Source organism: Micropterus dolomieu, linkage group LG05 (assembly GCF_021292245.1).
Source record: "Micropterus dolomieu isolate WLL.071019.BEF.003 ecotype Adirondacks linkage group LG05, ASM2129224v1, whole genome shotgun sequence".
In the NCBI taxonomy this organism is placed as follows: Eukaryota; Metazoa; Chordata; class Actinopteri; order Centrarchiformes; family Centrarchidae; genus Micropterus; species Micropterus dolomieu.
The window spans coordinates 25,332,359-25,357,906 of NC_060154.1; the positions used below are offsets into that span (position 1 = coordinate 25,332,359).

Here is a 25,548-nt window from a genome sequence, read left to right on the forward strand (position 1 = left end):
TTGGCCAGACTCTAGGCTTCAAAACGGCAGTCCACAAACCAACGTCACAGTCCACAAACCAACGTCATAGTCTATGGTTATTCCCCCCTCCTTCCCTTTGGCTCACAATCGCCGTGCACAAAAACACATGATTCGACTATAGGCAGGACTTCACGATTCTGATTCAACTATGTAAATCCAGAGAGAGAGAGAGAGAGAGAGAGAGATTTCCTTGCTTAATTTATGTTGATCCAAAACTTTTATTGCTTTTACACGACCACGTGGATTGAAATATATTTTTCGCTTCAGCCTTTACTGCAATGTTTAGTGAAGTAACCCATTGACAGACTACGAAACCCCCCCCCCCCCCCCCCCCCCCCCCGAAACTGTGGATTGGATGGTGAACTGATATTCCTGATTGGATGATCAGAGCATCCCCATTGGTTATTCAGTAGAATGCGTCAAATGTGGGACAAAACTACTTGTAACTGTAGGTTTGTTTTGTACCTGTAGAATCAATCCTCAATTACCGGTAAGCCTTAGGTTTTTCAGATATTCAGATACACATTCAAACATTTCCACACAGCTACAAAACATTTTCACAAGTAAAAATCTTTTCCACACATTCATAATGTTAGTTGTTCACTTACTCTGTACTCCAGGAATAATTAGAGTCAGAATTACGCATCGTTTTTTTAAAAGTGCATACTCACAAAGAACTGCGTTTCCTATCAGAAGAGCACAAAAGAACCCACTGCTCGTCTATTGTGGTGTCGCAGTGTCAAGTGACTTGACAGACGGCTGTTCCTTTGGTACTGCAAAAGCACTTTAGTAGCATTTCAGAAAGAGCCGTTTGAGCTTAGAACCTGCTGCCCTGATGTGGCCTTTGTTTGTGGGGTTTGCATGTTCTTCCAGTTCCTCGGTGTATTTTTCTCCGGTTTGGCGATGGAGGAGTGGATAAGACACATGCCTTTTGTTTGGGAGACCTGGGTTCGATTCCCACTGCAACACATCTACCAATGTGTCCCTGAGCAAGACACTTAACCCCTAGTTGCTCCAGAAGTGTCCGCTTCTTACATATAAAGCAATTGCAAGTCGCTTTGGATAAAAGCGTCAGCTAATTGACTAATTATTATTATTCCTCTGGGTGCTCCGGTTTCCTCCCAAATTTCCAAGACATGCAGGTTAGGTAAGTTGGAGTAAATTACCTCTGTCTCTGTATGTGCACTTCGTCTATTCTGAATCCAGTTCCAAATTGTCAAATCTGAATCCTTTGACATCGCTTATCAAATCTTCTATGGTAGTTAGTTTGGTGGAGAATGAATGGCATCTTTGTTAGAACAGTATGGATTGTTATTTCACTCAGTATCATATGTAAACCAGAGATCAACAAATCTGGGTTGTTTTACCAACTTAAACCAGATCCAAAAAGGAACTGCCTGTTGAAACCCATCCCTACCTGTGACACAACCACAATATACATGTTTACATAGTTTTCCCACCTGGCCAAACACACACATGCCCAAACACTCACGCACCAGCCAGAGCCACCCCCCACTGAGTGAGCTGAGTGGCATATGACCAATATTTGGTGCCAGTGGTTCAGTGAAGCTTGCCTCTAGCCTTGGCTGTGCTGATGCACGTGTTAGGCGCCTGCGGTGAGGCTGTTGTACATGGCAGGGATTAGTCCTACATCATGTGTTCCACTCCCGCTTTTCCCCTTCATGTGGTTGCAGGAGGAAAAGGCTTTGACTGAGAAGAAGAGTTTTGTGGCTGCCTGGAGCTGTCATGCAGTATGTCTGACCACGTTCATGAACAGGCTTATACGATCCAAGCTAGGTGGGAGGTTCTGTTGTAATGGAACCAGTCTTAGATCTTTCTAGTCAGTGCTGTTTAGACAGTGTGTACTGTAGCAGATAATGTGAGCACGGCATGGGGCAGGTTGCACCGACCCTCAGATGCACGGCTCAAGTCTGGGGCACATCAAGCAGATACCTACAATACACCCACAATAGAATGTCTCATGTCACTGTAGTTCTGAATATCTCAGTTGCACAAACCCTGCTGAGTAGTGTCTGTAGATGGATTAAATGTTTCATATCATATGCTCGATGACAATGCTGCCGCAACAAGCTTACCCTGTAGTGTGTAGAAGTGTAAGATGTTTGATAACCAACCATGTGTCTCAACCAAATACCTTATTTCACAACATGAAGATGACCGATTCAGATAGAAGTTCTAGCAGGTGCTCAGACACAAACACACAGTCGAGGACGCATAACTGAAAGTAATAAGTGATGCGGCAGGGGATGTGTTTGTATGGAGTATGTGTCTGATCAAGGCCAGCGGGATCAGCAGGAGTGTTATTGCCTGTGCTATCTCTGAGCAGATGGCCCAGTTGAGCTTTATCGCAGATGTTTGGGAGATTGAAGTGCTGGCGAGGCACAGCAAGAAAGGAGGCTAGAGTTCCCACTTTATTTAACTGCCTTCAAGTGCGCAGCTCTCCACAGGCAGAGTTTATGTCAATCACTTTAATATCTTCAAGACACGGCTCTGCAAATGCAGGTTTTTTGAGGTATACTTCTCTTAAGCCTTAATCTCTCCTAATTCTACAAAAGCACACATTTCTAAAGCAGATTTTCTTTGCATGATGAGAACTGTGCAAGGCACCAGACCCTACTAACTCTCTGTGGTTTGATTGTCTATATAATAAGTTCCCTCCTATTGTATGTTTATACACCTATGATTTGTTCAGCTATTTTTAGCTCCAACCACAGTGTGTTTTGATTGGTTTTGGTGTGTAGATGAGCTTGAGCCTTTAAATATTAGGTGCGGATCTAATTTGGACCTTTTTTGTGATATTTCCCTCAGTAATTCCAGGATATTTTTATAGATTACTGTGTCTCAAACATTCTGTGGGTGGTTGTTGATTCTAGCTCTCCTAGCAAGACCCCACACTTACTTTGCAATTACTGTCGTATTGCCTTTTATAACCTGGTGTGAATTTTCCTTATCCTGCAACCTGACTTTCACTCTGTGGTTCTAGTAATCATGCCAAAGAGAAAGTATACTTTCTGTGGGTTTATATACACACACACACACACACACACACACACACACACACACACACATATACTTTGCAAGTGCTGTTTTTTTTGTTATTCCACTATATCATGGCATTCCTTTTCAGCCATTAAATGGTGCCAGGATGCACAGTTTGTTGTATATGGAAGGATGTTGAGTGAAAGTGGCAGTGTAAGTGTTGTTTGGTGTGCCTGTGTATGTGTGTTTGTGGTCAGGTACCTTCCAGCTCAGTCTGTGTAATTTGCTGTGCTTGGCGGCACAGCCCTTGTGATCCTGAGACATATGAACCCCTGTTGGCAGAGGGCACCAAGTTTCCCTCAGTCACACACTGAACCCTGCACCCCCGTCATCTGGCCGCCTTCAACCTTTATCCTGTGGTGGAAGAGTGTGCATGTGGGCAGAACCCGAGTACGGGTGGCCAAGGTGCTATGGGCCTGCCCCAGGAGCTGCTGAGCTTGAGCCAGGCAGAGTAACTGACCACACCCTGCCACGAAGAAAACACTGCGAGGCTGCCATCTCCCAGCAGATCTGCCCAGTAGGTCCTGCATGTGTACCACCAGGAAGGAGGGAAAAAACCTATTTCTGTCCCAGCTGGGAAATATGAGCATGGATAAAAAAGCCATGTACACTTCAGAGTTCAGGCTGTATGGGAAAAGTAGCAAATAAAAAGTAGAGATAGTAGAGTGTGGAGAAGAGAGACCAAATGACAGACAGCTGAGGACAGCTAACCCTGTTTTTACCCACCAAGAATAAAGAATGGGAATGAAAAGTGGCCACATGCATTCTATTGTGGTTCTTTCTAGGGTAGGGATTGTTTTGCTATTCTATACTTACTTACATATACTTGAAGTTAAGTCTTTCAAGTGATTTATAGGCTAAACATAAACTCTACTGCATCATTACTTACAGTATAGCAGTAGTTCCCATACGGACCTGCCTATTGAGTATGTTTTGAGGATTAGGCTTGTTTGAACAGGGACACAGGCACTGTTAAACGGTGGAACTAAGGATATTGATTCTGGCCAAACATCACTTTCCTTACATTGTATCTTGATAAAAACTTAATTATTTTCTGTAGAATAAAACTTTGTGCTTGATGGAAATCGTAGCTCTGCACTTGCCATGCCTGTGAGAACCCATCTGTGCTAGTGGTTTTCATGATGGATACAGATCTAACTTTGAATAATCACAATTGAATACTTTTGAAGCCTTCCCGTCCACTTTGAAGAAGAGAGATCTCCCTCTGAGCCATATGCGTCTGTGCAAGAGCAACACAGTTTGGTTGCTTTCATCTAAAAATTCATCACACTGATTTTATCAAGACTACCCTAAAGGTCAATGAGAACTTCAGTTGTGAGCAAAAGAGAGTGCATATCTGTCGATTTTGGTAGTTCTCTGTAGAAGCCATATCTTAGGATTTAGTCAGCTGACATCTCCCCCGGTCCATTTCAGATGATGTGTCTCTGTTTCTTCCGCTGCTTAATTCTTTTTCCCCCCTCCAGTGTGGAAGGTATCTCATCCTGAAGCCCACAGTACATCAATCAAGTAGATTACTTTCACCTGAACAACTTGTACTCCGTGTTCCCATCAAGACGGAGATAACAAAACCTCTTCAGTCTTGTACGCCGTCTTCTACTCTGTCATTTGATTTTCACTCCAGAACACACTTTTTAGTTTGGGAAAGAGTGTGCGTGCATTTCCTCAGTAAAATGATAAAACACCCCCAAAGATGGCACTTTACATCCTCCAGCCCTACTTCTTCAAAGAACCCCTACTGCTGGCATTCATTTGAAATGGTAAACTAGCCAAGGCACAAGAGAGGAGGAAGAGACTCCCGCCTCTTTCCCGTACATCCTTTCATTTCTTACCTTCTCCCACATTTTACCATTCTTTGTGCACTACATTTTGTACTGTATATCGAGTCAACACTGAATGAAACTCATCAATGAGAGCTTCTGCATTGGTGTGTTTAATTTTTTTGTGTGTTTTTCCCCTCCTCTCCTCGCTTCCTGCGGAACTCCTCTCCCTATTTTTCTTTCCCATAAATCCGCTGGGTCATTTGTCCCTCTTGCCAGGACACACAGACACTCAAGGCCAGGTCTGGTTTTGGTCCCTCTCTCTCTCTCTATCATGCACTCATGTACACGGGGATGTTTACAGGAAACCGAGAGTGTGTTTTGCCCCATTAAAAACACTCCATAAATTAACTCACTGAGGATTGAGGCTGACGTTGCACAATTGTATTTGGCTGGCTCTGTTACATGTTGACCTGTTGGAAAGTACACGGCTCATCTGAATCAACTGCACTGAGAAATAGATGGTCCGGTTTCTGGTAGTTTGGTTTTGCAATCTGCTGAGTGCAAAGTTTTGATGCTCTTGATCAATAGGGATAGTTACATTAACATGCACTGGAGGAGAGTGCTGTCGTTTGTGGATTTGACTTGTTGCACAGATGCTGACAAACACTAGGAAGTAGCGTCGAATATTTATCAGCCATTGTAGTATGAAGATTCTTATCTTATTAAGTGACAGGCTGTGTAGAACTACTAAGTTAAAGGCAACTGGATTTGCTGTTTTACATTTTCTCACTTACCTCTAGGGGTATCAAGCCATCCAGATAGTTTTGATTTTTATTTGCATAAATTTAAAATATTTTTGTCTGTGATTTCACTGCAATTTAATTGACTTCAATTAAATTTAATTTGGGGTGCTCAGAACATTCACAAATAAAAGAAATGTGCCTTTACAGAAACCATAAAACAAGTCTGGCTACTTCCATAAACTTCTTGGACATGGCAATTTTCCCTGGAGTGTCTTTCTTTTCCCCATGAAAGCTATTGACAGCATCTTTAAGTGGATTATACAGAGTGATGGGATACTTTCTGGAAAGAGGTGTCGCTCATGAATTTTTAAATGTTGTTCTTCAAGGCTTTTAGCACCACAAACAAAATTCCCGTTCGCCTCTTTTGTGTTGCAGTGGCAGCAGAAATCTCAGAGATGCATATCTCAAAAAATGGTCAAATAATATAATAAAGCTAGACTCTACTAGAGGTAAGTAGGACAATGTGCTTTTTGTAATTTGTGTAAACTGACCTCAGTCATCCAGGAGGCTTCATCAATCGTATGTATATAGTGTGACTCACCACTGAATCATGTGCATGATGATTAAATTTTGAGGTACACTCTTGCTCGTGTATGAGTGGGAGACACAATAAACACTGAAATGTGTGCGTACACATGCGTGTTCGATCAAATGATCAGGGGGCCACTGGATGGGGAATAAATTTAAGAAATCCTGAGTCAGAACAGTTACTCATTCTTTTCTGCTGCATCATACACTTCCAGGAATACTATCCCCCTCCTCACCCCCACAGTCATTAATGACTTGGACACGGTCAGAGGGATTTCATTACTTTAAGTGGGTACATACGTGTTTGTTCTTTCACGCGACCCCCACATCTTTCTTTAAGTTAAATTATTTGATGGTTAACTGCCTTTTTAATGGTACAACACTCATTACATATCTCGTGGAATTTGGTTTGGGCACAAACGCCCACACTCTCAAAACACACCCACTCAGCCTTTTCAAGCAAGCCAGAGAGGACGTTCACCAGGGTGTGCACAAGTCAAGTGCAAGAGTGCCCCCTTCAGTCTGTATCTGAGCTGCCTTTTCAACAGAGCCACACAACAGTTAACGCTTGCAGATGGCCAATGACACGCGCCCACATTTTCAGCCCCCCCAGCCTGCTTCCATAGTAGAGTAGTTACTCAACAAGGTTCCTGGCTGGTTATGGAGCCTGTGTCACACCCTGCTAGTATAAACCTCACCCCTCAGCCCAGCTCATACCCCCACCTTCGCCTGACCAAATGGCCCAGGGAAGGTATTGGGGGAGTAGGCCGCCGGGGGAGGGGGTGGCGCTGGGTGGGCAAAGAGCCAAATTAGAACCATATTTCATCCACACCCTACCGAGGCCCTCCGTCATCCAAGAACACACACAAGGATGCACAGGGTTGTGTGCAAACATATACAGATGCATATGTACACACAAACGCACACATGGCTGCTCACATATGGCCTGGTCAAGTCACACTATTGGTATTTCAACCATGACAAGTATGTGGGACTCTGCGCTTTGCGTAATCGTAGCAGTTCTGATAATTCATGAAGATCCTGGGAGGTGTTTTTCTGAAAGCTTACGAGAAGTGTTTTCCAGAAATGGCCCCGTGTCATAGCTCTTGACCAATAGCTGCAATGCACTACTTCGTATTCATGTCTCAATCACAACTTAAGCAAACAAAGAAATTGTCATGAAATACTTTATTTATTTTCTTGTTTGTATTTTGTATTTTGTATTCTTGTCCTGAGTCGTATTTGCCGGTCTTTCTGTCTGGTTCTAGTGTGAGATGGCGGGCGTCCCAGTGTGAGCCCCTCTCCTCCCCATCTAGCCCCAGCCCACGGTCTGGAACAGATTACATCTGATATTAAACACATGGCAGCAGTTAGAAAGGAGAAAAGGCGAGAGAAGAAAAAAGTCTCCAAAGAAAAGAAAAACGGTGCATTTGTCAACGATCTTTCTTCTGCCTTCATTTTCTCTGTCCTTAGCCCCTTTTCTATCTTTGTCTCTTTCTATCTTTCTGCTCACTCCTGAGAGTACGGAGAATATCATGTCCGCTTGTCAGTCTAGCTGACGGACGCGTAACGCTACGGACAGAGATAGAGGCTGTTGAGCAAAGTGTGAGAGGACACCCGTGGAGATTCAGATATAAGATATACCGAGCCGTTTTATAAGAAACAGTGTCACTCTGTGAAGCTATTGACGATGCTTTTCAGTGACCCTCTTTAATTCTTTCGTGGAAGCACTGGAAGCTGTTTGCACTGCTCATAGCAGATGGTAGTAGTCTTACACACATGCCTTGTCCTCAGTCTCCCATTAGAGATGTGGATCAGTGTGTTTCATAACCTAGCAGATTAAATGACGAGGGACTGAGATGGTATCAAGAGGAACACTGGTCTCCAGACTCTAGGCTTCGCCACTGATGTAGGAACAGCACTGATTAGTCCAGAGGAATGTTGGCGTACAGCCTTTTAAGGTGGATGGAGAACAATCCTGATGCTCCTTATGCTAATTTCCGCTTTTTCCTGTGAGGGGTCCCATAGGGGAGTCGTCACTCCCCGACCAGCAGGCTCTCTATCACTGGAACGAGCACTCAATCACATCCACGTTATCCTTTTGTGTTTATACTCCGAGTCCTGCACGCTCTGAACAAACAGCAGGGACAGCAACAGTTGCTCATCTTGTTAGTGCTGAAATTCACCGTGTACACCCTCTACCACACTTTGTTGTTGTTATTGATATACATGACCTGTTTGATTGTTTTACCTACCAGGTCACCTGCAGCACAGTCACTATGGGAGGCCATGCTGACCAATAAACATAAAGAGGGGGTGATGGAGGTCCGTCGGCATCTAGTGGAAACAGCCAGCAAGGAGAAGCTGCCAATCAAGATGAGCATGGGTAAGAAGCAGAATGCCACAGATGGTACCAAGTACACATCTTGTTTCTCATTCAATAAAATTCACAGAAAATAAAAATGAACCCAAGTAAAAGCATCATGAGTAAAAAAAAAAAAAAAAATTATTATAAAAATATAAGTGTGTGTGAAGTTTTGTAGTGTTTTGGAAGAGAACCATAGCGCCTCCTACTGAGATCCAACTTTTCTGCTTTGCCTTGTATTTGCCCATGTGGCCTCAGAGGAAATCTGATCCACATGTTGGCTCTATGACACGCACGCACGCACGCACACACACACACACACACACACACACACACACACACACACACACACACACACACACACACACACACACACACACACACACACACACACACACCATAGACTGTATCTAAAAATGCACACACACGCTGCCTCACGCATACGCTGCTTTTGAAAACTTTTTGTTGTTTGTTAATGAAGCAAAGGGGGCTGAAGTGAGGGATAAAAATATGTGTAGGCACGTAAAAATAAAGTCATTACATGCACAAGTATACAGTGCTCTCACACACTTTCACCTCTATGCTACCTTCTGACTCACATAGGTAAGGGATGTACCACACACACACACGCACGCGCGCGCCTAATATGCAGGTTTGCATCTGGCAGAAAGAGGGATGGGAGGGGCAATGTGGTCCCTCAGCTCCTATAATCTATGAGGCAAAGAAGGTCTTGTCTCTAGTAACAAGCAGGTTGTAATATGTTGGAGGTCACACACACATGCACACACACCCCACACAGTCTGCCAAACATCTGCATACACATGGTGGTTTCCTTTCACACATTTGTGCTAAACAGAATTCCTTGTAATTCTCGATGGCTATTACATTGTGGATTTATTTTGACAAATGCACAACAACAAGAGACCAGGCTGCAGAAATAGAAGGAACAAAGCGACTGGGGGTGACAGTAAAAGCAAGAAAGTATGAAGATGGCGTAGCAAAGCTGCTCCCTCCCGCTGACTGACAGTCTGTTGACTTAATGTCTTTCCTGAGAGAGAGAAGGAGAGAGAAAAGAGAAAAGCAGGGAGAGAAGGGGGCACTGTCAGGCTCCTCACACACTGAACCTTTATACCCTGCTGGCAGAGGACCAGATCCCATGAAGCCCCCTGAGCTCCCTGCGCACCCTCACATAGTTCCCATCCTGCCTACCAGCACCACCAGCAGAGTTCCCAATCCATCATGCTCTGCTCATATGAGACCGAGCTAAACCCAGTAACACAAAACACTTAGCATTAATACCTATCTGCTCTCTCAGTGCCCACTCACTCACCAGCAAAGCAGAATTTTCCACTCTCACCCGAAAACATTCTCACTGGTAGGTTTTTGCAGATCAGTGGAGAAAATACTGTATCAGGATGCTACAGGCCCTGCATTCTCACACACACACACACACACACTGGTCCAACTTGGCTTCTTTTCATCTCAACAGGATAAGATCATCCAGAGAGAGACAGAGAAAATAATCCTTTTCTCAGAGCCTGAGAATGACCCGTCAGGTTTCTCATAGCACAATGGGATGATGAAATTCCCTCTTGCTGTGTCTGTGTGTCTGTGTGTGTGTGTGAGTGGATATGTATGTGGTTGTGCAGAGTCCAGTATTTATCTTGGGTGTTTTTGCTCTTAGTGGGGAATTAGTGAGATAGCTTTGGTTTCATCGTCCATAAATGTGCGTTTATCTTTTCATCTGTGTGTATGTATGCATGCATGGATGTGAGTCACGAGTTTGTGGATATATTGTGTGCACTGATACTGCAGTGTAAATGAGATGTATTGACAGGGCCTTTCTTCCTGTGGAGCAGAGAGAAGTGAAACTCAAGCAGATAATTGATTGCATTCATCATTTGAAGCAGTGAGACAGTAATATCCCAAGAGTTTCAAATAAGTATTCACATTTTACTGTATGAGTTTAGGTTTCATCTCAACTTTTTACAAGCAAATGAATTGAAACTTTCACCATAGATCACAATGTATGGCCAATAATTTTAAGTGTAAAACCAGTATACAATCAGTCAACCAACAATGACAACATTATCAAATGTGTTTTAGTTATGTAATTCATGTAACAGCTTGAAGGGCTTTGGTTACAGTATGCCACTTCCAGCCATTCTTAAACCTCTCATGCACATTGTTCAACCTCAAGTCTTCAAGCATATTACACACCATGGTCCCTGGAGGATGTATCCTAATGACTTTTGTGATCCTCTCCTCCTCTCCTTTCTTTACATTTGGTGTTTTGGCTGAAATGCCTCAACAACTATTGGACTCATTGCCATGAAATGCGGTACATATATTCATGTTCCCCTCCGAATGAACTGCAGTTACTTTGGTGATCCACTGACTTTTCATCTAGCGCCATCATCAGGTCAGAATTTCACTTTGTCTAATACTTTATGACCAAATACCTGCAAAACCAATCACCTTTACATCAGCCCCAGCTGTGCTTTTTGTTGCATGCTTAGCATCAACATGTTAGCGATGTCATTGTGAGCTTTTAGCCCGCAGATGTTAGACGATTTTATTTGTGATAATCAAAGCTCAGTCACATAACTTGAGACAAAGTACTATTTTGAATTGTGCCCCCACCACATGCCTCATACATACTATACAGTGTTAGTCCAGATATCACCATATTACTCCCATACATTTTGAACTGTGGAGGAACCACATATAGAAACGTTTCTACGACACAGACACTAAGGAAAGTCTGAGGTATGTGGTGGCGTAGCCGCCATGTTGTAGCCTGTGCTTTCTACTCCTGTACAGTAGTCCTGAAAGGGGCCCCAACATGCATCCACAAATAAAAGTTCCTGGACTTCCCTGCTCTTGGAGTGCATAAATAAAAGTCTCTCAGCCTTCCTGTGTCCCCCCCATCCATGTAGAATTACTTATGAGGCTGTCCAGCTGCTGAGGCCAGCCACCACTCAGCTCCAAGTTGACATCAGACATCACTTAGACTCTGACTAACCCTGTACACCTAGAATGCAAGTCATCTTCCAGTAACGGGACTAAATCATTGTTAGTCCCTGCCCTTTTTTACATTTGTTCAGGACTTTGATCATGGCCAAGACTCAATTGCCACTTCTGCACATCAGGCTAAAATGGGCAGCTGCTCAAACTGTTTATAGCATTGGGCTGAAAATGTGATTTGTTTTATGGCTGGTCCTCCAATAAATACGCCCAGACGAACTTTAAAATGGTCAAAGGTTCAGGGTTTTTTTCCCATCTTAGGTAATAACTAAAGAGCGATACAAACTTCAGTATTGTGTATGTACGCATACACAACACTTTATTAGAAACATGTCATGTACATGAAACCTGCCCACAATTTAAACTTTCACTGTAACATAAAAACTAGCTGGCGTTTTCAGACACCAGTAATCATTTGGTTTGTTGTTTAATGTGTTGAAATTAACTGAAAAACACAGTTAGGCATACAATGGATAATTTGCCCAATGACAGCCGTTGTTAAGCAAATGATAAAGCTCACCTGGCAAAGTCAATTGCACAAGTTATGTGTCTTCTTACAAGTACAATCTTATTTATTAGAGGCTGCTATTACTGAGAAAACACCCAAGTTTTGAAACCATAGCTCAGCTGACAGATCATCTGGCAACAAGATGCTTGAGGAATCACAGAACTGTTTTGAGGGAAGTTTAGTGATATAGATAAGCGCTAAGGCTTGGCCAGGGCTGTTTGATTGTGTAATGGAGAACAGGCTTTTGTGTGGCTTTTTTGTCTTAAGTTCTTTTTTCATTTTTTCTCCAATGTCTTACATTTTCTCACTCAAGTCTCTTATGATCTACCCGAGCTGTAAAGTCTGATTATATTTGGCCTACAGTGTACCATTCTTTGGTTGCCTATTCTCGGGTGAAATTATGCTTGGCCCGTCCCTTGGATGTATTTCCTGGTTCTGTGCTGAATTACGGTTGGCACATCAAGCATAGCGAACCTTGGTTATACTGCCAGGATTTTATGGCTGGATATGTTCACAATAAAGCTTTTCAGGATTTTGAGTGAAGCTTATTCTTCAAAAATACTTTCATTTCAGCGAGAAACTTAATTCCCTTTTTGTAGATCCGTATTGGCCATACAGTAAGTGCCACACAACACACTGACTCTTTGACTTCAGTTTGGAAAGTATGTTTCCCAACAGGCGGACTTGCAGGAATCTATTTTGCTGTAAGGTTAACTTATCAGCTGCTCTGACAATGATTTTTTTTTTGTTGCTAGCTTCTCTGGATGATTCCCTCTAATGTTCTTTCTGAAGATTTTTCCCATCCAGTTTAACAAAGTAAAAAAAAACTGTTGTCTTTACAAGTACTATTACTCCATATTATATCTAGTATTATGGAGCTTTCTGCTCCATTTTATTTATCCTGCCTGTCTGTTTCTCTTCTAGTCATGTGTTTGGCCCAGCTAAAGAAAACATTGGCCATGTAGTCCAACAGGAAATACTCCCACATCTGGTGCTGGTTCAGAACATCAACATGAAGAAGTAGGCTTTATGGAGAGTTAATGTGTGCCCCCTCTCTACCCCTACCCCTGACACAGCCCCTCGTACCTCAAGGCCTCCCAACCTCCCCCCACAACACCCTTTACCCTTCTCTTCCTGTGTCTCTGAATCTTCGCAGGAGGGACGGGAGGGCAGGCAGAGGTTTTTAAAAAGTGTGAAGAGTCGAGTCTCTCTCTGCTTCCTCTGGAAATGTTGAGAGAAAATCTCTCATTTACACTTACTTGTCACAGACAAGAGGGGCTCTCTGGAGTTGTTCCTGCACCTCCGCTATATGCACACATGCTATAAGCACCCACTCAATGATATTTAGTCACATACTGTGACTCATGTAAGCATGCCACTGAAAAAGCTTGACAGCAGCTCTCCACCTGAAGCATGCACATATGAAAAATATTGCTCCCTGACTGGCACAGCCACACTTGTGCACAGCTCTCACTTTCTCCCAGCCTGTGGAGTTTTTGCTCATTTAAGATAATATTATGGTCTGTTGTGGTGTCAGTCATTCCCCTCTGCCCTAAGCTGAGTGTATGATCGTTATTAAAATGGGTGTTATGCTTGGAAAAAGGTTGTCTATTTATTCTGTTTCCAGGCTCCACTCTTCCCATCAGCAGGAATAACTATGTGTGGGTATGTGTGTGTCCCCTGCAACCTTGTACATTATTTGTTGTTGTTTGTAACAGATGCCACACAAAAGACCATTAGGCTAACACTCAGAGTAAAGTTGTGGATTATATGTTATACTTTATGAAGTAAATTAAACAATGTTGATTGATGAATTTATGATAGCTCCAAATTTCTCCCCAGATAATAACAGCATCTTTTTCCCTCCTCTCAGGCCGCGTTACCCCCGAGCAGCTTTGCTCCTACACGCAGCTGTTTCGGAGCAGTTGGGGGGCGCTAGAGAGTCACTGCGGGGTGCTCCAGCTGGGCCTGGCCACGGCCCAGACACTCCGCCACCCCAGCCTACCACGCTGGGATGCCTGCCTGGCCTTCGAGAGGCTGCTGCTGCAGGTCCGTACTCCTCTTACACAAACCTGTTAACCATATGCGTCAGTGGCGATGAAAACTAAAGTCTCCATTCCAAATGGGATATCCACCACTTCAAAAAATGTCACACCAGCCATGACAGAAACTGTTTTGAGTCTTTTAACAAAAAAGCAATATTTCAGATGCAAGCCATTCTCTTTTTTTAATGTTAAGGAATGTGGATCAAATAACTTCAAGAAAGCGCATGTTGTTTTTAAATTATATCCTAAAGAATGTTAAATGGATAGAATGAAGTAGAAAAACAGCACATTCACTAGCAATTTGCAATTCACTTGATAATCTTTGCCTTCGGGTAAATATTTTATTACTGATGCTCAGCAGGTAAGTGGGTGCTGGTGGTTTGCTAGATGGTGGCCAGAATGTTGTGTTAAACTGATGGGGACAGGAAAAAAATGCAGATTCCTCTCCTTCATAAACAAGGTCAGTTGTGTTTGTAGGGAAAACATTCGGATCCAGTAAACACTGTAAAAAATGCCAGATTTCCATCATGTTGTTTAGAGGCTTTTTAGGTCAGAGGAGGAAGAGGTCTAGTTTACGTAGGCGGACAGAGGCGGATGTACACGCGTGTTTGACTGTGGAAAGGTCAGAGGGCACGTCTGATAGAGAGACAGAGACAGAGGGGAGAGTGTAAGAATAAATCAGAAGCCAGACCAGCCAGTCATCGCTTGTTCAATTTAGCTCTTTAGCAGTGATAAAGAGCTGAATGGCGCCATGCACTGTGAGGTAACTAATACTAAAGCCATTTCCTCATTCTTTTACGTTTTTACGCTATTTTCATTGAGTCTCTTTATATTCCTGAAGCTGTAAAGCAAGCATTAGAACAGCAGAGTATTTAGGAACTTATTAAACTAAATCACGGAAAAATAAAACAAGCTTGCAGCAGTGCCCCATGCCAAATTGGAATTTGAAAACAACCTCATAAACCTTGGTCCTCAGCTGGGGCTATCGTTGGTTTATTAACTAAAGGAAGAAGACTTTAGGGCTTATAGTTCCAGTCTCCATTTACTTCATGACTCCACTTTGATCCACTCTCCCATGGTTGTCTACTATACCTGGATAATTCAAAGTACAACTTTCGCACCGCTATTTTTTTGGTTTCGGTCTTATAACTGCTGGCTTTTAGGTGACTGTGTCCACAGGTGGAGCTGGGTCTCGTTAAACTGACGATGACTACGGTACGTTAATAACAGACTGTTGTTGTATTTAGCATCATGAAAGTATATATAGCTCTGGGCCTGGGTTCAAAATGACATTCTTCAAGAATCAAATCTCACAATCAAGCCTTGAGCATACTGTGAGAGTCAGTGTTTGCAATCAAAACGGGCCTAAGTTTTATTGAGGTATTAAAGGAAATGAGTTGTGTGTCCTCTGTGCCCTCTCTGTTTATTTAATTTCCATGTGAGGGTTTTTGCTTTTGACTCAGCATGGACAGAGTTAATTACGTTATAAAATGGCGGCCTGAAATGCCTTTCAGGTCAGCCTGGCGGTTGGACTGTGTTTGCTCTGCCTGAGTGTGTGAGGGCTCCTGTGGGTACGACTGGGCAGAGCCGGACACTCCATCGCTGGTGGACAGTGTGAGTTCATTCAGGCCAACTCCTCCGTGGTGCACTGAGGCCTTGGAGTGGGCAGTAGCCGTACTGAGGCACAGGGCCATTGAGTTCGTGGCCTATCCTAGTACATGCCTTCTCCAACAGTTATGCGCACACTTTCTGTATAAAATACTGTGTAATAGCTTCTTTGTGACCTATACTACTTTATCTGAGCAGCAGCTTAGTGTGGTCATGAGGTAATGCTTAAATATGCTGTAACACATAAAAAATAACTATGCTTTTGCAGTATTTCCAATGGCAGCCTTTACTTGAAAGGTAATATACCTGTGAGGGTCTTCCAGCCGGGAGGTTAATATGATTGGGTCACCGATGTGGTTGTGGAGGTTGACATGTTAGTTGGACTTTCATATAAATGTGGTTAGTGTCATACTTACTATTTATACTGCCTAATATAGTACTTATATTTGTGTGAGATGGCCAGATATCTTCTTGGCCTGCACCTATACCCCCCGTGCTGCCCTGGGCCCTGGCTGTCTGGCATGTAACAGGGTTTTGGTCTGAATGGCTCAGATTGAGCAGGCTTGGTCCAGCTCCAGCCCGCAGTTACAGAATGTGTATGCTAGACAGGTTCAGTGCTGGAAAGGGGTGGTGCAGCCAAGGCAAAACTCAACAGACTCGCTCTTTCACCACTTCCCAGAACATCACAGGCACACTACCTTCCCATCAACAGCCCAGCCAGAGCTTTTACCCCACCAAACTAAACATGTATACTACTATTGTACGTCCCTCCCAGATAAAGCGCACTTGCTACAAGCTTGTATTGTCTCTGAGTTGGCTGTACAGCCTACTGTTGATCTGTCTGTCACATCGCTGGTAGTGATGACTGCACTGCAGTAGAGAGAAGCAAGCCTCTCTCACCCCGGCCTGTTGCTTTACTCTGCTGGGATTACTAGGGCATGCCTCTGCAAACATTTGAGCTTGAAGTTATCACTAGTCACAGCGCTGCTCATACAGAAAGCTGCACTAGGCTGTATGTCCCCGTCTCCCATGAGTCGCTCAAACTGCCTGCCTGGTCCTTATCTCTGTTCAGCTGTATATTTCTGTTTTAGTCTCAGATACTGTATATAAAAGTTAAATCCAACTATGAACCCAAACTCCATGTTATTAATTTACACCACCAATTAGAGGTCTGGAACTAAGTACATTTACAAATACTATACTTTTTACTTTGAGGTACTTGTACTTTACTTGATTATTTAAATTTTCCACTTCACTACGGTTCAAAGGGAAAGATTGTGCTTTTCACTTCACTACCTTTATTTGATAACTTTAGTTACCAATGACATTGCAGATTCAGATTACTAGCACAAAATAAAATCAACAAATAAATGATGTATTATTATCGGTAAAGATAAGACTTTATTGATTTCTTGGACAAATTCACAAGCTACCTGGCAGTATATTTTGTAAAAAAACAAAAATAAGCCCAATAATTATAATTCAACTATATGATATATGTTATTCTGAAATGGACCATTCTGCATAATGACTAGTTTCTGTACTTTGTGTATTTTGAATGCATGACATGCATTTTACCTGCAGCTCAGTATTTCTACAGTGTGGTATTACTATTACTACTTTTACTTCTTACATCTAAAATCTTACATAAAAAAGTTCTTCTTCCGTCACTGCTAATCAAGTTGGTTTGGGTCCCATTGTACTGGTGCAGGTCTTATGTCTGAGTGTAAATATTATAGCCCCGACCTATATTACACTTTTGAACAGTATTCCACTATATCTGCTATAATGTATATAGGCCTGGCTGATTGTAGAATATCAGCTCTCAACATGTATGCAAAATCAGGAGAGAGGTGTATTTTTGACACGACAACTGTCGTGTCAAAAATTTTACTGTTTTCAACCACTGCTGCTGGGACATCATGCTGCTGCCAGCGTTGGTGTTCTCTCTGTATTTGGGACTTTTTGGATTGAGCATAGTTTGGTTCACATTTTGAAATCTACTGGGATTGTGGTCTGACTGTCTTTGGGTCCCTTTTGGAGAATACACATCAGGTTTGAGCAGGTTTCCATTTCAGATCAAGCTCAAATTGTTGGACCTGTGGGGACCCCTCAACCTTCTGCCAGAAGAATTATATATATATATATATATATATATATATATATATATATAATTCTTTGTAGATGACTCTCCATACCCACAGTTTATGCTGCTGTGTCATATTTAATTCAGGATTAGTCAGACTGATGTTTTTCTCTGTTGCTGTGTGTGTCCATGTATGTTGTTGTCAGTGAGTATATAGCCAGGTTGGAGCCTGGTGACCCGCATACTCCACTGACCCCCCTGTACAGTGTCAGTGTCTGCATGACCCTTCACCTCTATCCTTTGGCCCCTTCTGGACATACACTGCCCTATAGATGATCCACCCTGCAGGTCTGTAGTATGTCAGTAGCCCGACAATAAATAACATGCCATTTTCCTGTCATGTAAAGCCGTGCGAAGACATGCCAATCCCCAGAATACTTAACATGCAGTTATATATGTAACATCTGGATTGAATCATTTCTTATGGTGACAGAAGAAAAAATGATGATATTGGTCCCAAGTAACTTTCATCTTATCTGAGCTGCATGCCACAGACAGACAGGAGGCTTTAAGCCTGTAATTGGCCTCTCCCCAGGGTATGAAGACTGTCCCCACATCCCAGACATTCCCCTTATTCTCCATCTCTGCTGTGCTGCCCCCACAGGGAAGGGGTGTTGCTGGAGATTGTAACAAAGGGGTGTGAATGACTCTGGGGCATTGCCCTGAGATGTCCAGTACAGACCTTCTACAGTTCCCCACTGTTTAACTGCCTCACATCTGGACTGACCTGGACTGACCGTCTTCCCATCTATCCACTTTCAGTACCGCATTCTCCCTCATCCAGCCCCCTCAACCCTGGAGCAACACAGATCCGCTCACATGAATTAGCCACAGGAGGTTCAGGATCAACTCTGTCTCTTGACAAAGTGGCCTCTCTGGCTCTCTCCAATCGTCCCCTTTCTCCAAACCTCCCTTTAAATATGTCTGTTTACCCTGTGTCTTTGTTATGTGTTCTCCAAACATAAGGCTAACAGTAACATACACACACATGTGCAACATGAACTCCTATGCTCCTGCTAAAGTACATGCCAGTATGTTTTGTAGCCTTCTAAAATTGGAGGAAAATACAGAGCTGGTAGAAAGTTGGGTTTATCTGAAGAGTGAGTTATTTACCTATCTCTTCCTTCCTGTGTTTAGTTGGAGAGGATTACAGTCGGAGAGAAGAGCAGTGATGGAGTTCACTCCCAGGAAGACCCAGGAATAGACCCTTCTCAAGCCCCTCCACACCCCCCACCCGCCTTAGCGCCAGTACCCTGAGACGGCTGTGTTTACATTGTTCTGCACAGCTCAGGCCTAATGTACTATCTGTTTAATAGGCAGAGAGAGGCCTGTTTATAGAGAGGGACCTTTTTAACAGAGGTGATGGGCTGGTAGGCCAGAGGGCAAGACCAACTCATCTCACTTCCTGTTGTCATTATATCTCTTGTCTCAGACAGATAGGTGCTTGGCTCACTCAGCTTTCTGCATTACTTATCCCCAAACGCCTGGTCCAACCTGCTGGCTATGAATGCGCTCTATCTGTTTGCCCTGGTGAATCTAGGACCGCAAGAAGTTAAGTTGCCTCATATTAAACCTCAGCTCAATAATAATTTGCATGTGCTGGATTTTAAATGTACAACTAAGCATCTTTTTACTAAATCTATATCTCAGCCCACTGAACTGAAACTTTATAGGAATTGCTTCGGTGTTAATGGCTGCAGAATTATACAGCTACGGCTCTGTGAACAGTAAAGCTGAGGGAGAAAGATGGGCTCATAAGGGTTTAATACGCTAAACATTTTTTCTTTTATGTATAGCAAATTTTTTCTTTTGGCATTGTTCTGGATCGAGTCAGAGTTGCATTTGTGCATCTGCGGATATTTTTTGTCCTGGTCTCTATTGTTTACTGCGGCTGTTTAACTGTGGAGTCAAAACCCTTCACGTCAGAAGGATTTTTCATGTGGCCTGGAGTTTTTTTTTTTCCCTCACGAATGTGTGTTTTGAGGCTTCTGCAGGATTCAAACTGAATGTTTTTCACCGCCTCTGCCAAAAGTTTTTCTCACACTTGCTTAGACCAAACTGGCAGAATGAAATGGTTGATCTTTCTTGGAGATCATCCATACAAACTTTTGGTATTTCAGAACTCTGTTGTACTGAGTTACATTGTCATCTTGCAGTGTTTGGGTGAGGTGGTATAGGGAACATGATTAGAGGGGGCTCTTGGAGCTTCCACTAACACTCTCCATCCCTGGTGAATCAGGTCAGTGTGGTGTGCTGACTCGGCCTCCTGGCGTCAGACTTCATTTGAGCATGCTCCAACAAGACACCACAGACTGGGGAAAAAATCCCACAATGCCCAGCATTCACCCTTGGATTGTTAACAAGGAAGGCCGTAGAAAAAGATGACCATTAGGGAAGATGGCGGGGGTTGCAATAGACCCAACAATGACCCAGTGTCTGAGATGAAGCTGGCCAACGAACCACTTCATACCTTTATATTCCTCTGACTGGCACATGACCCCATCCTTCATTTTAACATTTCACTGCTCAATGTTTAGTGTTTATATTCCATTTTTTCCATGATGAACTCCATCTGAAACTACAGCCAGATGTGCTTCCAAGTAAGTGTGTGTGCGGCCATGCATGCATTCATGCATATGCATCCTTTAATGTGCTGATTCTGGTAACAGTGTCTCAACTTCCTGTTGTTACAAACAGGCTCTCTGTTCCCTGTAGAAAAGCTCCTCCTCAGGACAGATTAACTATCAGGTCATTTGTCACTACCTGCTGAGCACAGGCCGTGGAAGGTCACGGCCCACAGGACATGTGCCTTTGTGTCTGTATGTCTGATCTGAAATGGAGACAAAGAAACATTCCAGGACCTTTGAGTGTCGTCTTTAGATACAGATTGTGCCCTTAGAGACAGATTAAAGATTGCATTGTGATTGATCAGTTAAGGGTGAAGAGTATCTTCGTGATCAGTAACAAATGAGAAACTTTACCACTAGCCCTCGCAAAATTAGCATGTTTTTAACGCTGCAGATGGACACATGTCATTCCAGTCTCTGTATGCTTGGTTGTATGATGATGAATGCGCTGCCTTGTGAGCCAGTGGACAGTAATCTCTCAGAGCTTGCTTGGCTAGTTTCCTGCTGGCCTACACATTTGGGGAGACAGTAGATAAGTAGTGCCTCCTACTGCCAAGGACGGGCAAAGATTTGGATTCTAGTAAACAGAAATGAATGGGGTAAGGTAGGGTAAGTAGGAGTGACCCCCTCAGGTCGTGCAGCAAAGGTGGGACAAGGACTCCTCTTTGCTATAGTGTGTAATTGTACCCATCTGAAACCCCAGTCCGCACCTCCTTCTCTTCTCTACCCCCCACCCCTCTGTTCACTCATGCCCACCCTCCAGACCACCTTGTCGCCCCAGGGAGTCACCCAGAGGGAACAAGACTGACCGATCACTATGGTAACTAAGCAGTAAGGGTCAAACCGGGTCAATCAGAGACAGACTCTTGCCACCCTTGCTCTGCCATTAATTACCCATAGTTCCCTGGGGCAGTGCTCCACATGTAACCACATAGCTCAACAGGCTCGATCCAAGTGGTGTGAGTCTATGATCAGGTTGAGCACACTATTTGTTTCATATGTGTATCTGTGACAGGGTCAGTGTTGTCTTTATTACCAGTTAAGTGATTGTACCACCTCTGATAGTGTTTGGAAACTGCTGTGTCTAATGGATTTGTCATGTTAGCAATAATATCTCAAATATATCCTATGACCTGTGTGGTGTTACTGAGACCTTCTAAAGGAAAGCTTTATTTGATTAAATGTTTGAAAAGTTCATGGAGGAGCAATCTAAGCCAAGTCCAGCGGCATCTCAGTGTATGATTTGAGCCAGAGCGTACAGACCCCAGTCCGCTCTAACTTTAAGTGTTTCATGTTTATAGGTTGTGACAACATTAGCTATATCTGGTTTTGAGCTCAGCTTTCAACTTGAGCTGGTATTTGCATTTGTTAGGGGCTATGTGGATGGGGAAAAAAAACTGCATACAGCTTCCCTTCTTTTTTTATGTTTGGCAAGGTTGCCTTTTGTTGTTCTTGGAATCATGTTGTATGAGCTAGAAATGAAACTCATCTGTGGAGGGATTTTTAGTGGGCGCACTACTCCAGTCCCCTCGTAACTTGATTGACATCAGGGTGCAGAGAATAGGGAGATGGCTTTCTGCTGGAGTCTGTATGTAGTTAAGTATCCTTCTGTCATCTTTTTGCTCCATATTATTAGTATTTTCTGTTTTGGTTTGCTTGCAAGAAAGTGTCTATCTCCTCCCCTGACCCATTTATCTTTCATTACTAATATGATTTGTTTCGTGTTGATTCATAATGTGTCTCATTATATCTGTGAAGTCTTTATTTGGGGCAGAAGAGTGTATCTGGTACAGCAGTGCAAAGAACTGTAGCCACATGCTGAGACCTCCTTTAAGAGACGGCGCGGCCGGAGCGGCCAGTATGGATGTGTACGCATTGACAAAATATTTGTAAATGGATTTGTCAAAAATGCCTCAGAACAGTTGCCAAAATACTGAATATGTTTAGTGCAATTATGATCAATAGAGACCGATTGGCCACATGTTTGCTTGATACAGCACACAGAAAGATGTATTTTTCTAATGAGCTTCACATGATATAAATACATTGAATGTGCTGACATAACTAGAACACGTGGACTATTGTACAATAGCGCATTTTCGATAGGCCTACAGAGTTTTGTTGAAAAGTTTCCACTGCCTGTCATGCTGTATACCAGTTGAAGCCAAAACTAAGCTGTTCCAGCCTTCCACGCTGCATTTTGTCCAATTGGAAAACTTGATTTGAAAACATATGAGGGAAAACCTCACTAATTCCTGTGTTTTCCCGCCCTAACTTTCATCTGGAGTGAACTCACATGCCCTACTTTTCTCCTTCTATTGTTCTAAGCTTGGTGTACTTGGAGACACATGTGGGCCTGTTTGTCCCGCTGCTGTTTTCATGGAAATGAGAAAAGGAATGAAAGTAACCCAAAACGAGCACCGACGCTGAACTGCTAATTACGAGGGGTAGAGGGGCTGGACCCGCCATCTGCCCCCCTCACTCCCTCCACCCAACCTCTTGCTCCTTAACTCTCCATCTTCTCCACCTCACTTTTTTTTGTTTCTTCTGTTCTGAGTTTCTTAATGCTGTGTGTTCTTTCTTTCATGTCTGCAGTTATGATGTGTCTGTGTTGTGAGTGTTGTGTGTCTAAACATCACAGCAGAGATATCTGCTCTTCTCCTCTCATAACTCCAGGCACAACAGGCACTATTGACAGCGACGAGGTTTATGGCCTTTTACGTGCTTTGTATTGTGTGTGTGAGAGGCATAATAAATTATACCGGGTATAATTTGATGAATGTGTGTTCACTTTTGGTGGTCATGTTTGTGTTGAAATCGTCATAAGCTTTCAACAAATTTTCAGCTGCTTATTGTGGTTATTAGGAGTTCATTGTAGCGAAAAGGACTGACTCAAATAACACATTAAACACATACTGCACATCTGGCTGTGAGGATCACAAGTTCAGATGTCCTCATTCACACTGCACTAACCACTACTCCACATCCTGTCTAAAACACAACAATACAGAGGTTAAACTGCAGAATAAATTTTTATTTTTGCAAGTTTGCAGTCTACAGTTGGCTGACTCTGCTCATACTTTGTTTCTTTTAATAGACAACACCTTGGACAAACCCTTAAACGCATTTGTTCAAATATCTCATATGTTACAAAATAAAGCAATTTTATACATGACTTATGATAATAAACACAAATTCCTTAAACCACACTGTGTTAACAGTTAGACACACCCAACTAAATCTAATGTTGTCCAATACAGAAGCCCTAGTACATTTTACATTTATAAAGCTCATCATTTGTTGAGACCGTGTCGAAGAGGTGCTGACTCAGCTCTGTGGTCATTTTGGAGGCTGTAGTGCATGGTGATGTTAAATTATATTGAAAGTTGTTTGCTGTATTTTACAGTAATGTCTGTAAAGGTGGCCAAACACCTATTGTAGTGTAGACTTTTTGCTCATCATGTCATATACTTTAATCATTACTTTTCATTTAACTACAGTATGATTTGAAACAAAAAACATTTCACACATTTTTGTTAAAATTTTAACTTCTTTTTAAATTTCTCTCTCCCTCTTTACAAATTCATCAGAATGATCGGGATGACGGCTTCTAAGATGGGTAATTAAATTTGTAGTGGTCAAACGTGTCTGTAGTTCAATAGTTCCAGACACTGTGAAAACCTCCACGGCGCAGACATTACTTGCATTGTGTGCAAATAATTGAAGTGTCATTTATCAGCCTATCACATCGGCAGATACCGAAATTTCATTTTAAAGTAACTACTTGTAAAGTAACTGGTCACTATGGCTGCTAAATGTAGTTGACTAAAAGTGCATTATTTCCCTCTGCTATTTAGTGGGGAAGAAGCCTAAAGTGTCCAGAAATTGGACACGTCAAAGTACGTAAAAAAAAAAAACTGTACTTGAGTAAATGTATTGATTTCCACCACTTTCAGTGTGAGACTACTCCAAACTAGTGTATACAGTAGTTCTAGGGAAATTACCTTGAGTCTTAAACAACCAGTGGTCAATGAAATGGGAAAATGAATGGGTAATCTTAGCTAAGTGGTATACTTTGGATACTTGAGCACTGACACCATCAAGCACGCAGGGACAATTCTCATGCTCTACGTGGTGTTTGGAGAGGCGGTGCCTCTTTGCCAGTTTGATGTGTTTAGACCTTGTTTAGCAGCTAGGCTCTGCGCTGCATCACAGAAGACAAACAGACAGACAAGTCATTAGTGATGTGTTTACCATCTGTTCAGGAAGGACAGGCATGATGGGAGAGGATGAGGAAGGGAGACATTTTCACGGTGTACGAAGGCTGGGGGGGGGGGGGGCGCGTCTGAGGATTTACTACCAGACATCAACCATTATTTATCAGAGAGGCCAGTCAAACATCGGTTTACCCTCTGTGGCACATTGTCATCCTTAACTCGGAAGACAGTGTCAATGATGCTGTGTTCTTTATATTACAAGACCCACCTGGGTTATGGATCCCAAAGGTGACAGGGAGATAATCACACTGGAAACAGCTGCCAACATTTAGAAACACCACTGCTGACTGAAAATGTAACACCCAAATACAATTTTACCACCTCACATCAGGCAGCTAACCGTCAGAAAGTGCGAGAAACATCCTCAAGCTGATGCCTTCAGTTGTTGAGGGAGGATGCTTTATGTGTGAGGGAGAACACAGTTTGTGTCCCAAGACTTCTGGGAAGTGAAGGTCATCCATTAGACCCAGGGGAGATAAGGTAAGTATTGAAGCGGGACATAATAGGGTAGAGAAATGGAGTTTGCTCTAGCCTGAGTTTGGTGTAGCAATCCATCCATGCCTCCACTACTTCTCCAACACTATCTCAGCCCCCAGCCACACTAGACTTTCTCGCAAAACCTCAGTAGAGCCGTTATTTGATTTGATTTGTGTTATCATACTTGTGAGTTCTAGCAGTTTTGACTTTGTCAAATATATAAGTTATGATTTCTCAAAGTTATGATACTCTTGGGGAAGTTTTTATCACGTCAG

General features: G+C 42.9%; 2 protein-coding genes across 2 annotated transcripts in view; both read left to right on the forward strand.

Annotated features, from left to right (window-relative positions):
- Positions 1-25,548, forward strand: part of LOC123971410 (cytoplasmic FMR1-interacting protein 1 homolog) — a 1,205,200-nt gene that overhangs the window by 119,316 nt on the left and 1,060,336 nt on the right. The gene's annotated exons all lie outside the window — the stretch shown is intronic.
- The window catches only part of scfd2 (sec1 family domain containing 2), a 128,204-nt gene that overhangs the window by 3,445 nt on the left and 99,211 nt on the right, over positions 1-25,548 (forward strand). The window contains exons 3-4 of the mRNA XM_046050249.1: positions 8,452-8,579; positions 13,967-14,142. Of these exons, the coding sequence (XP_045906205.1) occupies positions 8,452-8,579; positions 13,967-14,142 (304 nt within the window). The remainder of the gene's footprint in view (positions 1-8,451; positions 8,580-13,966; positions 14,143-25,548) is intronic.